Source organism: Mustela erminea, chromosome 1 (assembly GCF_009829155.1).
Source record: "Mustela erminea isolate mMusErm1 chromosome 1, mMusErm1.Pri, whole genome shotgun sequence".
NCBI lineage: Eukaryota > Metazoa > Chordata > Mammalia > Carnivora > Mustelidae > Mustela > Mustela erminea.
The window spans coordinates 216,698,265-216,712,254 of record NC_045614.1 but is presented as its reverse complement, the minus strand read 5'-3'; the positions used below and the strand labels follow the sequence as shown (position 1 = coordinate 216,712,254).

General features: G+C 60.9%; 1 protein-coding gene across 3 annotated transcripts in view; it reads left to right on the top strand.

Annotated features, from left to right (window-relative positions):
• The window catches only part of C2CD2 (C2 calcium dependent domain containing 2), a 49,597-nt gene extending 40,003 nt beyond the window's left edge, over positions 1-9,594 (top strand). For 2 of the 3 annotated variants that reach the window (XM_032355788.1, XM_032355803.1), the window contains exons 13-14: positions 1,434-1,743; positions 8,808-9,594. In XM_032355788.1, coding sequence (XP_032211679.1) covers positions 1,434-1,743; positions 8,808-9,070 — 573 coding nt within the window. In that variant the 3' untranslated portion in view covers positions 9,071-9,594. Of the gene's footprint in view, positions 1-1,433; positions 1,744-4,374; positions 4,412-8,807 lie in introns of all 3 variants that reach the window. The other variant, XM_032355794.1, reaches the window with a different exon arrangement.
• Positions 9,595-13,990: the final 4,396 nt, after the last annotated feature.

The window sequence follows — 13,990 nt, the reverse complement described above, 5'->3', positions numbered from 1 at the left end:
CCGGTGTCATCCAGGCGGCTCCCTGCTGAGGGCCAGCACCAGGGGTCACCCGTGTTTAGGCCGCTCCCCCTGTCACGGGGAAGCTGGTGGGTTCTGGCCCCGGGGGCTCAGGTTGGTGAGTGGCCGGTGAATCGTGTGAAAAACTATTGAGAGAGAGAGACTGGCCTGCCTGAGGCCTCCATCTGGGGACAGAGCTGTGACCCTCTTGCAGACCGACATGTCCCTAAAGCACTGAAGGTGTTGGCCATGAGTGCTTTTGCACACACCTGAGTCCGAGACGGACGGTCTAAGTGTCCCCCAGCCGCTCGTGTGCTCCCCGTGCCCGGTGCAGAGTCCGTGCTGGGCCCCACGCAGGCCGGGCCACCAGAGTGGGTAGCCCTGCAGGGCCGGGGGCCACGCGGGGGTCCCAAGTGGGTGATCGACATCTCCGAATGAGCAAGGAGACTGCGGGCGAGGAAGGGGGCGCTGGGAGATGTGGTCGATGTGGGGGAGGGGGAGCAGGAAGGCTCCGAACCCAGAGGGCAGGGCAGGGCCTGGAGCGTAGGAGATGGTGGCCGGCTACCGCTCCTGCCCAGGTGGGTCATGGGAGGGGCCGGCGTGAGCTCCCGGTGCTGCCATTATACGCAGGGTCTCTGCCTGGCACCCGAGTGCCAACTGGGACAGCTCCCCCGCTGTTCCAGCGGCGGCCGGCAGGGGGCGGCATCAGGAGTCCGGAACCCCGTCCTCTCCCGTTCCCGGAGGCTGTATCTTGGACTCACTAGGAACCCGCGGCTCTTTAATGGAATGTGTCCAACCCGCGGCAGTGACGAGGCTTCACGGAGGCTCAGATGGCCCCGTCCTCAGTCAGTGGGTGCTCCGCAAGCCATGTGTGGCTGCCTGAGGTCAGGAAGCAGCCGGCCGGGGAGCGCCCGCCCCTTGCAGTCACCTTCCCCCACCTCCAGGTTAGGGTAGCACCTGCACCTGTCTTCGGCACCAGGAGGTCACACACAGACTTCTCAGGCCGCCGTGTGCCTGCCGATGGGTTTCTGCGTGCGGGGAACAAACTCCCGTGGGAAGAAGTGTTCACAGACCAACCGAAGGGACAGCCCACTTCCTGTGCCTCCCGGTGTGCTGCGGGCCACTTGGGCGGAAGTGTCTCCCTCCCATGGGCACCCTGCCGGGGAAGGCTGTCTGCTTCCTCTGCACCCCTCACCTGTGACCTCAGGCGCCCCTCGCAGACCCTCTGCGGCGAGGGGAAACCCTCAGTGGCTGCGTTTTAGTCCCTGTGAAACCCACCCTGCCTCCTGGGGGAGCCGCGGGCCAGTGTCTTCTCACTCTGGAATCACCCTCACGCCCTCTGCACGGAGCTTTTCATCTCTTCCAAGCCCGGGGCTCCTTCAGTCTGTCCTTGCTACCACCCCTCATGCTGACTTCTTTCTTTTGTCCTGGGACAGACCTCACTCTCTCAGGACAATGCCGCCGCCCTGATGCTGGACTACTCGGCCTCCATGGACAGCGCCTGCCAGGAGGACACCCCGGCCCTCGTGGGGGCGGCCGCTGCCTCCGCCCCGCTGCAGGAAGAGGCCTCCGCCCCAGCCCCGCTGGCCCCAGAGCCCCAGGAGGGCGAGCTAGACTCCTGGGACTTGGACAAGGAGTCCCAGACCTCGGCGTGGGGCAGCCAGGCCCCGCTGGACCCCGACGGGGACGAGCTGTCGGAGAGCTCCCTGAGTGTCTCCGAGCCGGGCACTGCCAAGAAGCATAAAGGTACCCGCACACCCGCCCCGGCCCACCCGCTGGCTTTTCTGTCCTTCCCCTCTCCAAGCTAACCCTCAGTTCCTATCCCCACTTCCCCTCCCTCTGCTGCCAGGCTGCCCTGCCCTCGGCACCCCGCCCCAGCAAGCAGGGGCGCCCCTGCCTGGAGCCGGTGGGCAGGCGGCATGTTCAGAATCCTTCCAACTCTGCCCGAGGGCAGCAGTTTCTGGTCATGCCTAAAGGTGCCCTGTCCTCTGTCGGCACTCTGCCATGCCCCCCCAAAGTAGAAGCCTCTAGAACGTTTAGAGGGGGTCACCCAGCGACTCGGCACAAAGCCAGCAGACCCCGGGCTTCTGTGGCTGTGGAGACTGGCCCCTCTGCTCACCATGCCTCAGGCTCGTCCCTCCAACTAAAACCCGGCCCGACCTCAGTGCTCGGACCTGCCAGGGTTCGAGGGCAGAGACATTCCTCGGGAAAGGAAGCGGTTAACTTGCCGTGTGTGTGTAGTGACCAGTCGTCCTGTCCTGAGGATGACCCGTTGTTCTCTGGGAGCACCACATCGAAGCTTTGTATTTGTAGACTTTGTCCGTGTGTGTGCTTGACGTGTGCTCTCGCACGACAGTCCCCCTCGAGGCCCCTTCTGAGGCGAGACAGTCCAGGGGCTCGGGGGCCATTCTGGGTGGGGTGGTCAGGGAGGGTCAAGCCTCCTGGGCCTCGGCTCCTCTGCGCGAGGCTGTGCCCACCTCCCAGGCAGGAACAAGGCGATCCTAGTGCAGAGACAGGACGGGGACCGACGCAGGCGCCCGGTCCCAGCTGGGCGTCGCGGCTGCTGCTCAGCGCCAAGTCCTCGCCCCTCCCGTCCTGGCCCCCGAGAATGCAGACTGGAGGCGTCTCGTCACTCCCGAGGTCGGGAAGCCTGGGGAGCAGCTCTGCGGCTGCCTCGCTCTGCCCCTCTCCTCTTGCCGCCACGGACCAGGGGTTCTCAAACTGGGTGACCATGCGCCCCCTGCCCGTTGCCCCCAGGGGACACAGCTGTGTCCTGAGGCCATTCCATCGGTCACAGCTGGGGGCTGGGGTGCTGCTACGCAGCCTGCAGGATGGCCTGGCACATGGTGGCCCATGTCCCTGGGGCTGAGGTTGAGGACTCTGCAGGGGGGTCTGCTCCACGGGGGTCCACATGAGCCACACCCTTGCTGAAGCAGAGAGGGCACAGATGGGGACCCGCTGGAAGTTAGAAGGAAGAGGACAGGATCTCTAGGCCACGCAACAGAGATCAGACCGTGGGCCTCTGTCCACCTGCTGGCCCGAGCCGGAGTGACCGTGCGTGGACCTCTGGCGGCTCCCTTGTCCCGGTTCAGAAGGGGCAGCCCAGGTGATGGGAAAGGTGGCCCGGCTGCAGGTCCACAGGGTGGCCCACACGCCCCCGCCCCCTGCCAGCCTGGTCTGGGGGCCAGCACCGCCCCAGGGAGCTCCTCTAGCCCCGAGGAAGCAGTGTGCGCTGGGCAGAGCGGAAGATGGGTGCAGGGTGGGCGCCCCTTCCTCCTCCCGACGGCCAACAGTCCAGCAACCTCCAGCCTGCTCTCCTGCCTTCACTGAGAGGCCGCGTCTCGCTGCCCCTGAGTCCATCCAGAGAGCCCCATTCCCTCCTCCCTGGCTTCTTCCTTCTGCTCCTCCGCTTTTCCTTCCAGAGAGTTCTTTACCATGGGTCCATCCTGGCTGTGCCATGGCCATGCTTCTCCTTTCCAGTCCCTGGCCAGGGGGAGGGCACCCCTGCAAAGGGGCACTCGGGGGGGGCCCTGGGTGCTGACAGGTGTGCTTGATGCTTTCCCGGAGCCTGGGCCCCGGGGCCACGTTGCATGTGGTGGCGACAGTGGTGTCGCTGACCCTGCCGGCGCTGCAGATTCGCGAAGGGATGAATTGGGCAGCATTTCCCAATTTGCTTCTATTCCAAGGTTTTCAGAGAGGCCCGGGCCCTGCATCTCTAGGAGATGTCAGAACCGCAGGCGATTACTGGTGACGGGTGCCCACTTGTTCTTGTACCCGGGAGTTTTCACTTCCTGCCTGGGGCCCGATGGAGTGGCTGTGGGGGGCCTTCTCTCCTTTTTAAACTGAAGCTCATTTCCTGGCCGGAGACCCACGCGGGCCGCCCTGTCCCAGCGGGCGTTCCCGCAGGTCCCCGGAACGGCCGGCGTGTTGAGAAGCGTGCGATTTCGCTGGTTGGACACACGCGTTCCCCTGAGGCCGCAGCCAACACAGGAAGTCCAGTCCTCAGATCTGGGCTTATTTTTAGCGTCACCAAGTGTCCGTGCTGTCGCACGGCAAGGGGCAGGCCCGGAACGGGACTGTGGACTTGGGGGTGGTTAGGACGGGAGAGTCCATGTCGTGTGGACTTTACCGTAAGGAAGAGCAAAACGATGGATGAAACTTTGACAGATATTAAGGAGTGAAAAAACAAAACCAGACAAAACCCAACTCCCCAGCCCCCAAGCCCGGCCAGATGTCCTGCCCCGTAACGTCACATGCGCACGGGCACGGCGCCCCGGGACTCCCTGCCCGTCCCCCTTGTGTGGCTCCTGCGTACTTTTCTTTTAACCTCTGACCTCTTCCTTCCCGTCATCTCGCGCTCATTCCCTTTAACTTAAGAGGATCGCTATGCCAACCAGAGTTAATGGCCTACACAGTAAGTTATTTTCGTCTTATTGTTATTTATTTATTTATTTTTAAATCTGATGACAGCCTTGCCTGAGAAAAGCCTATTTTGCAAGAGCAGGAAGCAGATCCCCTGCCCTTGCTTTCCTGTCCCTTTGCAGCGTGACCTGCCTGAGCTGCTGGTTCCCCGTCTTCCTCCTCGGACATGCCCTGGTCCCGTTAGTGTAGCTCCTGCGCCTCGGGGGTCGGGGCGCTGTCCCTGGCTCAGCTCAGGGGACAGCCAGCCTCACGCCCGGTCGAGTGCCCACACACCGTTCCCTTCGCCGGGCCCTTGTTCTAACAAGCGGTCCCTTTTCTACACGTACGGTCTATGGTTTGGCTTGACTCCCGGAGCTGTTCTGCGGACAGCAAACTACAAGGTGCCCAGTGACTCTGGTCACTGTCCTCCGACCTCTCCGACGGATTCTCCGGTGACCTGTTCACGTCTGTTAGGGTCGGTGGAGGCAAATGAGAATAAATTTGCAGATATTTGCTATACAAAGCTCCCATTTAGAGGAATTATTTTTGATATTTTTCCTATTTGTTTATTCTTTAGCCCATTTGTGATTTTTTTTTTTAAACCTTGCTAGAACCAGGGGAAGATTTCTTTTTTTCTCCTCTGTCCCCCATTTAAGACGTTGGGGCTGTTTGTTTCAAATTCCACGAACCTCCTCTCCAGATCTTACCTGCAGGAGCCTCGAAGGCTCAGGTCTGGGCGGGCGAGGTCGGATTCTCGCTCGTGCCTGCTAGAGCGGCCGAGACGGTCTGGAACTCGCTCTGTAAAACCTGGAGCGCTCCAGCCCCTCCTGCTCAGGCCCTGTGACCGTCCCCATCCACAAAGGTGACAGACTCTGGGGGCCCAGAGGCAAGGGTGACGTTCCAAACTGTTAGTTACCATCTTAGCTAGAGTTCTCTAGACAGAACCACAGGTGCTACGTTTCAGGGAAGCGGCTCACGCCATCCTGGGGTCTGTCTGAAATCTGTGGGGCGGGCCAGCCGGCTGGACAGACTGCCGTCTTCTCCCCGAGGGAACCCTGGGCGTTGGCTCTCAAGGCGCTGAGCCGATGGTGTGAAGGCCAAGCATGCCATCCAGGGTGACGTGCTCTGGGCCAGGACAGGCGGAGGCACAGTTAAACCTCTCCTCTCCCGAGTGCCCTCGCGGGACAGATGAGTGTTGGACTCAGTCACCGGGCACGCTGGACAGGCAGACGCCGGGGACCGAGCAGCACGGTCCCGGGGAGCTGAGGAAGCTCCGTTCCCTGTCCCTTCCCAGCTGGCAGGGGTGTGTGCTGGCATGTCTGTCCTTGACCCCCACACCTCCACGGAGTGGCAGGGTCTGTGTCCCCTCCGTGGCCTTGTTGTTCTGGCTCTACTTCCCCCAAAGGTCACTGTGATTCGTGCCCCAGATCTAAACGATCTTAACATTTTATCTGGAAAGGGGAAAGGCATGACTTCATTCACGCTAGTCATTCTTCACGTTTGAGGAATCAAGCTGTGGGTCTGGGAGGGAGTTGCGTCCTGTCTTACACGCGCTACCAGCACGTCAAGACTGACAGCGTTCCAGAAAGCCCATCCACGTCCGTGCTGGAGTGCAGGGCTGTGCTCTGGGATGCTCTGAGGACCGAGACTCATCCCACTCCCAGGGAGGCTCCCCGGTGACCGCCCATGCAGGTGTCCTTGACCAGACACCTGCTTGCCCCGTCCCCTGCCAGCTCAGACAGCAGGTCTCACGCACAGAGGGGAGCCATGCATGAGCACATGGGCTTTCTGCCCTGGGGCCCTTGCTAGCGGGGCCCGGCACATGACTGCCAGGAGTAAGATCTCCCTCAGACACCCCTCGGAGGCAGGCGCAGGGCTCCAGCCTACAGATCTGCAAACCTCAGCCCCTCCTTTCACACGACCCCTCCATCCGAGGCGGTGGTGGTGTCCCCGTAGAAGCCGTGACAAGTCATGTCAAGTTACGGGACATCCCCTGGCTCTTGTATGAATATGGAACAGTCAGATTTACCCAAACTGTGGACCTGCTCGGAGAGCCTACATGGGGACGGAAGTGCGGCAGGCAGCGCGTTACAGGCCCCACCATGGGACGTGTAGGAACAGACCTTAGCTTGTGGGACAGACCGCAGCGGGCACGAGCGTTTCTAGTCCGTACGGCACACGGGTCTGCCCACTGTCCTGACTTTATTCACAGCCTAGAAGTCCCTGATAATTCATCTTAATATGGCAAGAATTTGAGTTTTAGTCATTTCAATCTTGAAGTTTTTTTTATTATTAGAGCAAGTCATGCCTGCAAGTCCGCGGGGACCAGCAGAAGGAGAGAGAATCCTGAGCAGGCTCCCCCCACTTAGCACAGAGCCCGATGCTGGGCTCGATCCCATGACCTCCAGATCATGACCTGAGCCAAAACCAGGAGTCGGATGCTTAACCAACTGAGCCATCCAGCGCCCCAAGTGCAATTTCATTTAAAAGAGTGAAAGTGATGGCTTAGAAACGTGTAGATTCCCTTCCTAGAGAGCTGTGAACACAGCTGCCTCCTGGCCCTCTCCGTGCTCTGGTTTTCCCCTGAATCTGGGGCGGACCGTGCTTCCCGGCAGCCAGATGCTGGTCTCTCCCGCTGCACACAGCCTTGTGCTCAGAAACGGACAGTGTCCCGGCTCCGGAGGCCAGAAGTCCAGGGGCCTCCTGCCGGCGACGACGGAGACTCTGCTCCGGGCTCTCCCCAGGTGTCTGGTGTCCGCTGGTGTCCTTGCCCTCCCCTGGCTGGTCAAGCGTGACCCCCATGCCTGCCTCCATGGGCGCTCTCCCCGCGGGCACCCCTGCGTCCACAGTTCTCTGAGTAAGGACACGTCCTGTTGGTGGAGCGCCCGCCTGGATTTACTGTTGATGAATCCCCTCTGTTGTCTCGGGGGGGTCTCAGGACCCCAACCCACAAATTCCAGAGGGACATGATCAACCCAGAACAGCACCTGCGCTCACACCCAGCCCCTGGCTGCAGACCCCCGCCCGACTTTCAGGGCACGGACCCCTGGAGTGGGCTCTGGAGACGCGGTCCCCGGGACGCCCCATCCCTGCGGGACCTCCCTGCCTTCCTCTCCTCTGTTTTGTGGGGACCCCTTATTTATGTGCCCTTCAGGGACCCCAAGCTGAGCCTAAAGTAGGTTCCTGCAGCTCAGAATCAATGTCCTGGGCCTCAGCGACCCCAGGTAACCCGGTCTGGCTGGAGCCCTTCCCAGTGCCTGGGGCATCCGACAGGCTGGGGAATAAAGCAGTCGGCACGAGGGCCCCTGCCCCACCGGCTGTGCTGCAGCGTCAAATCCAGCCGGTGCTGGTGACCGGTGGTGTAATGTTCCCCAGCAGGGGATTTTTCGGGACACAGGCCACTTCTTATGGGGATGGGACTGGCTCTAGGAACAGACCCTTGTGGCCCCCAGATGTAGCGCAGCAGGCCCGTGGCGAGGGAGAGCCACGGACACGCCTGTCGTCCCCTTCGTGCGCCTCCCCTGCCTGCTGTCCTGGAGACCCCTGCACACGCCCGCCCCCCCGTTAGATCCTTGTACACACGTCCTCAGGACTCTGGGTAAGAGGCTGTTTGCTTATATCCAAAGAGAAGGTGGGGGGGGGGGGCTTTTCAGTACTTTGACCAGGTGACATTGGGCCTCTGCCGCTGGGCTCCGGAGCTCTGGGGTGCGCCCAGAGCGGAAGGATGCCCGTCCTCGGTGCTAGCTCCCGCGAGCGGCCACTTGAGGTCACGGGCTGAATGCTCTGATGTGCTGACTGTTCCAAGTGCGCACACGGGGCTGGGCCTGATTCCACCGCTGCCCACTCGCATTCCACACGGAAGAGCCGGCAGATGTCCCTCGGGGTCCCTCCCAAACATTCAAGTATCTGTTGGCTCAAGCGCGAGAATAACGAATTGCCAACGAGCTGTAGAGCCCCTCACCCCGACAGCCAGACGGCCTTGTCCAAAGCCACCGGCACCGACACGCGGGCGCGATGACTTCCGGGCTGGTGGAAAGGTGATCTGACCCCTGCTGGGGTTTCCATAGCAGGGCTGTCTTTTCTGGGGGTGGGGGCCGGGGGACCCGAGGGGGACAGCCCACCGCCATCAGTCTTGCCTAGGAGGCCATGGAGAGAGAGAGGCCTCCCCGGGTTGCACCTGACCAGCTCATGGCTTCTGGGCTCAGAGTCTGTCCATCCTGAAAACTCGGGTTTGGTCCAGGCCAGATTCCAGCAGCTTCTCCCGGGTGGCTAGAGCGACCGCACGGCAAAGTCAGAAACCGCTCTTACTAGAGCCGCTCAAATGTCCTTGTTTGTTTTCATCTTGCTCGAGTGGTCCCTGCGTTCCCGCCACAGCCCACCTGACCGGCCCCTGTGCTTCCCCCCTGCAGGAGGGATTTTAAGGAAAGGCGCAAAGCTGTTCTTCCGCCGGCGACAGCAACAGAAAGACCCCGGCATGAGCCAGTCGCACAATGACCTCGTGTTCCTGCAGCAGCCAGAGGGGGCCCGGAGGAAGGGGACGACACTCTCCAGGATCCTGAACAAGAAGCTGCTCTCCAGACACAGAAGCAAGAGTGCCATGAACGGGCCTCCGGCGGACCCCGCGGCCAGCCCCCTGTCTCACCAGGACGCGGGGAGATGCGGGGCCCCCTAACCACCCGCCAGGACATCTGCACACTGTCAGATGGCCGCCTGGTCTGGCTGGGGTAAAGGGGAACGGAACCCCGAGTTCCGGCCAGGAGGCTTCCCTCAGAGACACCTGACAAAGTCCGATTTGCCCCCAGATGCCCAGGGAGACCCAAAGCTCTGCTCCCACCCAAGAGCGGAAGTTAAACGCGAGAAGATTTACGTTAGGAACTAAAGAACGTCCTGTGATGGACGGCGATGGGGCAGGTGCGGAGGACTTGGTCTTACCCCGCTGCTGCGCTCGGACACCTTGGGTCCGCACCCGGACCACATCCCAAAGAGGAGGTGTCCCCCTGTGCTGTCACTGGGAATAGAATGGATGAGTCACCTGTCCTGGAGGGTGGCTCGGCATCACGGTGCGGCTGGCCCTGAGTACGGAGAGGTGGGACAGAGGCAGCATTTGGGGTCCGCAGGGAAATTGCGGTGGCGATGAGGACACTGTGACCAAGGAAGAGGACAGCTGCCTTTGGGCTTAGCCGTAGAGCCTGAGACCATACGCAAACACTAAATTCTGCACACCTTACGCCGAGCGCTGCTGGTGTTTACTCTGAGCCCATTTGCAAGCGGGGAGCTAGCAATCCCTGTGTGGTTTTACGTGTCCCTCTCTAGTGTCGGAAGTGCTGGGGAGGGGGAGGCTCTCCAGGGAGGCTGGGAGCAGTCAGTGACCGCCAGCTCCACGGCGACCGCACACGCACACACACACGCGCACGCGTGCACACACATGGTCTCTCTTCCCTCCACGGCCAGTTTTCCAAACGCTGCAATGGTGGAAGCAGAGCACTTCTAGGACAAGAGAGGAAGCTGTCGTATGTCTCAGGAGTCTTCAGGGTAGACGTTTCATAACAAACAAACAAACGTCGCGTCCCAGTCCTCTGGGGAGCTCTCCAGAATGCTGCCATGAACGGTGCGCCGCACGTTCTGGTCCTTGTTTTGGTTTCCCGTGGGGGGGGGAGAAGATGAAGGCGGCCCACCGCGTGCATATCTCTGTGTACCCCTCAAGCATGGTCCTCGTCTGTCTGCCCGTCCGTGTGTCTGCGCCGCCGGCCCATCCGTCCAAAGGGGCCACTTCCAGGGGACAAGCTTGTCAGGGCCGTGGTCATTCCTGCGAAACGTCGGATGGTTTAACGAGGTTCGCTTTCTTCCTGCGAGATTTCCAAGGCTGTCGTGAAGGCTGACCTCTGTCCCGGATAGGAACCTGGGGGGGCTCCTCCCCACACTCCTCCCCTCTTTCAGGGGTAACAGAGCCACTGCCAATCACTTCCTGAAAACCCAGATTACGGAACTTTTCTTCCTTTTCCTTGAGAGCGAGATTATAGAACCACATGAAGGCTGTTACTTGGAAATGCACACTCAGAAAGCCTCCGGTGTCCCACGAGTTACCAGGGGACTGTAAGATGAGTTTTTATAGGGGACATTCTGGTTTTTGTCGGCATGAGATGGCCCAGGGGACTCCAACATGTCGCCATACCAAGTCAGTCCTCGCAGGCCGGTGGTCACTACTTGTCTCTTTGGAACACACCCGGTCACTCTGTTCAGTCTTACCGGGAGGATTGCCGCCTGTCCTCCCCCGGTTGGACACCCTTGGGATAGTCAAGAATTCTCGGAGGACGTTATGTGTCAGAATTCCAGGCACAGGTCAGTTCTTAGCACAGTTTTTTGAAGTTCAGATTGGCTCAGTTTAGTCAATGTGACGGTATCGGAGTTTTACGCTGGCACTTTCTTGCGCTCAAAAAAAAAACCCATCTCAGGCATTCCCATTCCTGACTGAGCCCAGGAGTGTTTTCACCCTTTTGCCAAAGGCTCTCGTTTTCTCAACTTCCCGGTGACTTGAGGCCTCTTCTGGGTCCCGGCTGAGTGACAGGTGGGCTGCATCTGCCGCGAGCGACGCAGGACCGTAGCGTGAGAGGTGCAGAGCGGTAAGGAGCTGCGTGTTTCCGTGTGTGTGTCGGGCACCCGTCAGGAGCCCCGTACCTCTAAGCAAGATCAGGAGCTCCTCCTCGAGACGTGCACATGTTTTCTCCATCTGAGGGCCTTTCCTGAACTCGCAGGACACTTGAGAGAGCACAGAAGGGCGCGGGAACAGAGCCCCGTGAGAAAATGGGCCGTGTTGATACTGTGAATGCTGCTTTCCTGGCCGTTTAGCCGGGCCTGTGCTTTTCCGGTGTTGATATTTACGTGTAAGGAAATGGGAAGGTTACGCGTCAGTTAAGGTTACATACACCGTATGCTAAACGTACCGACCCAGAAGTCACCTCATTCCCTTGCCTTTCCTTACGCTTTAGTGGCGCGGGGGCTCCCGATTCCGTGTTTTGCTCCTGATATTTTTGCAGACAAGTGTTTCAGAGCGATTTCATGCACACGCGAACGGGAATGTGTCTGAATGGAAGCGGGTGCTCACATTGGTCGTGAGCTGGGGCACTGCCCTGCATTCAGGGACGTCCCGTGTTTGCAGAGGAACGAGTGGGAGCCTGCATGTGTGTGTGTGTGTGCGTGTGTGTTCACAGTGCAGCAGTAACAAAAGCGCCGATCTCACTGTCCCTACGGAAACCGCTGTGAAGACGACGGTGCAGACAGAGCACTTTATGTAAATCCACCCCCAAGTTTAAGTTCAAAAGCAGCCCTTAATGCCTCCTGAGAGCTCTGGGGCCGGTCGCGGCCACCAGCCACAAGGGAGGTGCCCGTCTCGGCGCTGATTGGTTCTTCTGGCTGCCTCTGTGGAAGACGGTTGCGAGTTTTCTTCTCGAGCAGGAAGGGACTCGTTCACGTCCGCGGCTGGCAGCAGCTGCCGGGGTTCTCCTGGCAAGAGCCTCACAGTCCTGACACCTCAGGGCACAAGCTGGGGCCCCTGGAGGACAGAACGTGGATGTCTGCTGGGTGGAAACCAGTCTTGCGCTGGCGTAGACCCTGACGCCGGGCCCTCCCACCCCGGCCCCATGCCTGCTCGGGCCCTATGACCAAAGCACGTGGCACGGACACGCAGGTGCTGCTACGTTCTGCAAAGCAAACTCAGGTCCCCTCCTGGCCCCCTCCTGGCGTTCCTGTCCCACGTGACAGGAGGCCTCCGGCGGACGTCGACTTGCCCAGTTTGCCCAGCTTCCAACTGCTCCGAGACGTAACATTTACACGTCAGCCTTGTAGACCCCCTCCCCCACGGTCACATCAAAGCTGCATTTTTTAAAAAGAACACGAAAGGTCTTCCAGGTGTGTGGCAAGGTCTGGCTTGACACTCAGTGTGGTGACGAACGTGCCAGACGGTGACCGTACTCCTCGGTAGCTCTGTCAACACGGGTCCCCGTCCCGCACCAAACTGTGGGAGGCGTGGCCGGGATGTTAACAGTCTTTGAAAGGAAAATAAACGCGCACTCGGGACACGAAACACCGCCTGTGTTTGCTGAGCCCTGGGCTGTCCCTCGGGTCCTGCGACTGTCCGGGGTCCCGGGTCCCGGTCCGTCTGCTCCGTGGTGCTCGGTGGTCGGCCGGCGTGTGAGCCCGCCGTGGTCAGCGGCCTGGAGGAGGAGGCGTGGCCGCTGCCCCTTGCTCTGTTCTCGGCAGACGCCCTTCCTCGTGTCCTCCTGCCGTACTGGCATCGTTCTGGGCCCGGGGCCACACCCATTTACTAGAAAGTCATCGTTTCCAGGGGCCCCCGGGGTCATGGTGCATGGGGGGTGCTATCAGTCAGGGTCAGCCTGGCCGGGGTCCTCCCGCGGTGCAAGCTGGCAGGAGATGCCTCTGCGTGACCCCTGGCGATCTTCTGGGGGGCACTGTCCTCTAGGGGGCCCTCTTTTTAATATGTCCCTCAGCTCCCGGTCAGTGTCCGCTGCCGGGGTGGCCCGTGGAGGGTGGTGTGGAGCGGGCTCCCACGTGGGCTCAGCTGAGCCGATCCCCGGTGTCTCGCTGGTGCAGGGCTTGTGCTGGTTCCTGGTGGGGTGGGGGGGAGGGCAGGGCACAGCCAGACAGAGGGACAGGTCCCACACAAAAGCGCAGGCATCTCGGCTCCTTCCTGGGGGTCAGTGACTCTGCTTCCCTCCCTCCTTCCTCGCTCTGCCAGGCACTGCAGCTTTCGGAGAAGTGAGGCGCGCACGTGGCCGCTTGGTGGGGTGGCCCCGCCGGGTAGGGAGCAGGAGCCGACGAGCCATGTCCCCATGTGCGGCTCCAGCCATCCTGGGCGTGGGTCCGCAGTCTCAGCTCCGGAGGTGGCAAGCCATGGCAGCCCGGTGTCTCGTCTGCGGTGGAGGCGTCCGGCGGTCTGAGACCGCACCACCGCGTCCTGCGTGACCTGGGGTCCGTTCTGGGCCGACGCTGTATCAGGAGGCCCGACAGTCCTGCTAGAAAGGCCAGCCCTGCCCTAATGGACCAGCTTTCCCCACTGGGTCTCCTGCCGGTCACCTCGAGGCACACAGTGGACTCCTACCAGACCTGTCTACACCAGCCACGTTTGTTTTATTTTAGAGAAAGAAGAGAGAGGAGAGAAAGCCCGTGAGTGGGAGGAGGGGCAGAGGGAGAGAATCTTCAGCAAGTTCCACGTCTAGTGTGGAGCCCAACGCAGGGCCGGAGCTCGTGACCTGAGCCAAAATTGAGAGATGGGACCCTGCGCCGACTGAGCCACCCAGGTGCCCCGCCCCCGACAGCCCACGCTAATCCACGCCAGCCTCCCCCAGTCTGTGAATGTGCCCCCCTTGTCCCCAGCACCACCCCACCAAACACAAGCCCCACCTTCTCCGTGAAACAGCTTCTGCCACTGAGGACAGCCCCGAGAACGCTTCCTTCGGTCCCTGTCACTTGTCCCCGTCTCGCTCCCCCTTATGCCAGCTGCAAGCGGGCAGTGGACCTGTTGGGCTGAGGGCAGTGTAGACCTAGTGAGTAATGAGAGGTATCACCTGGCCCCCAT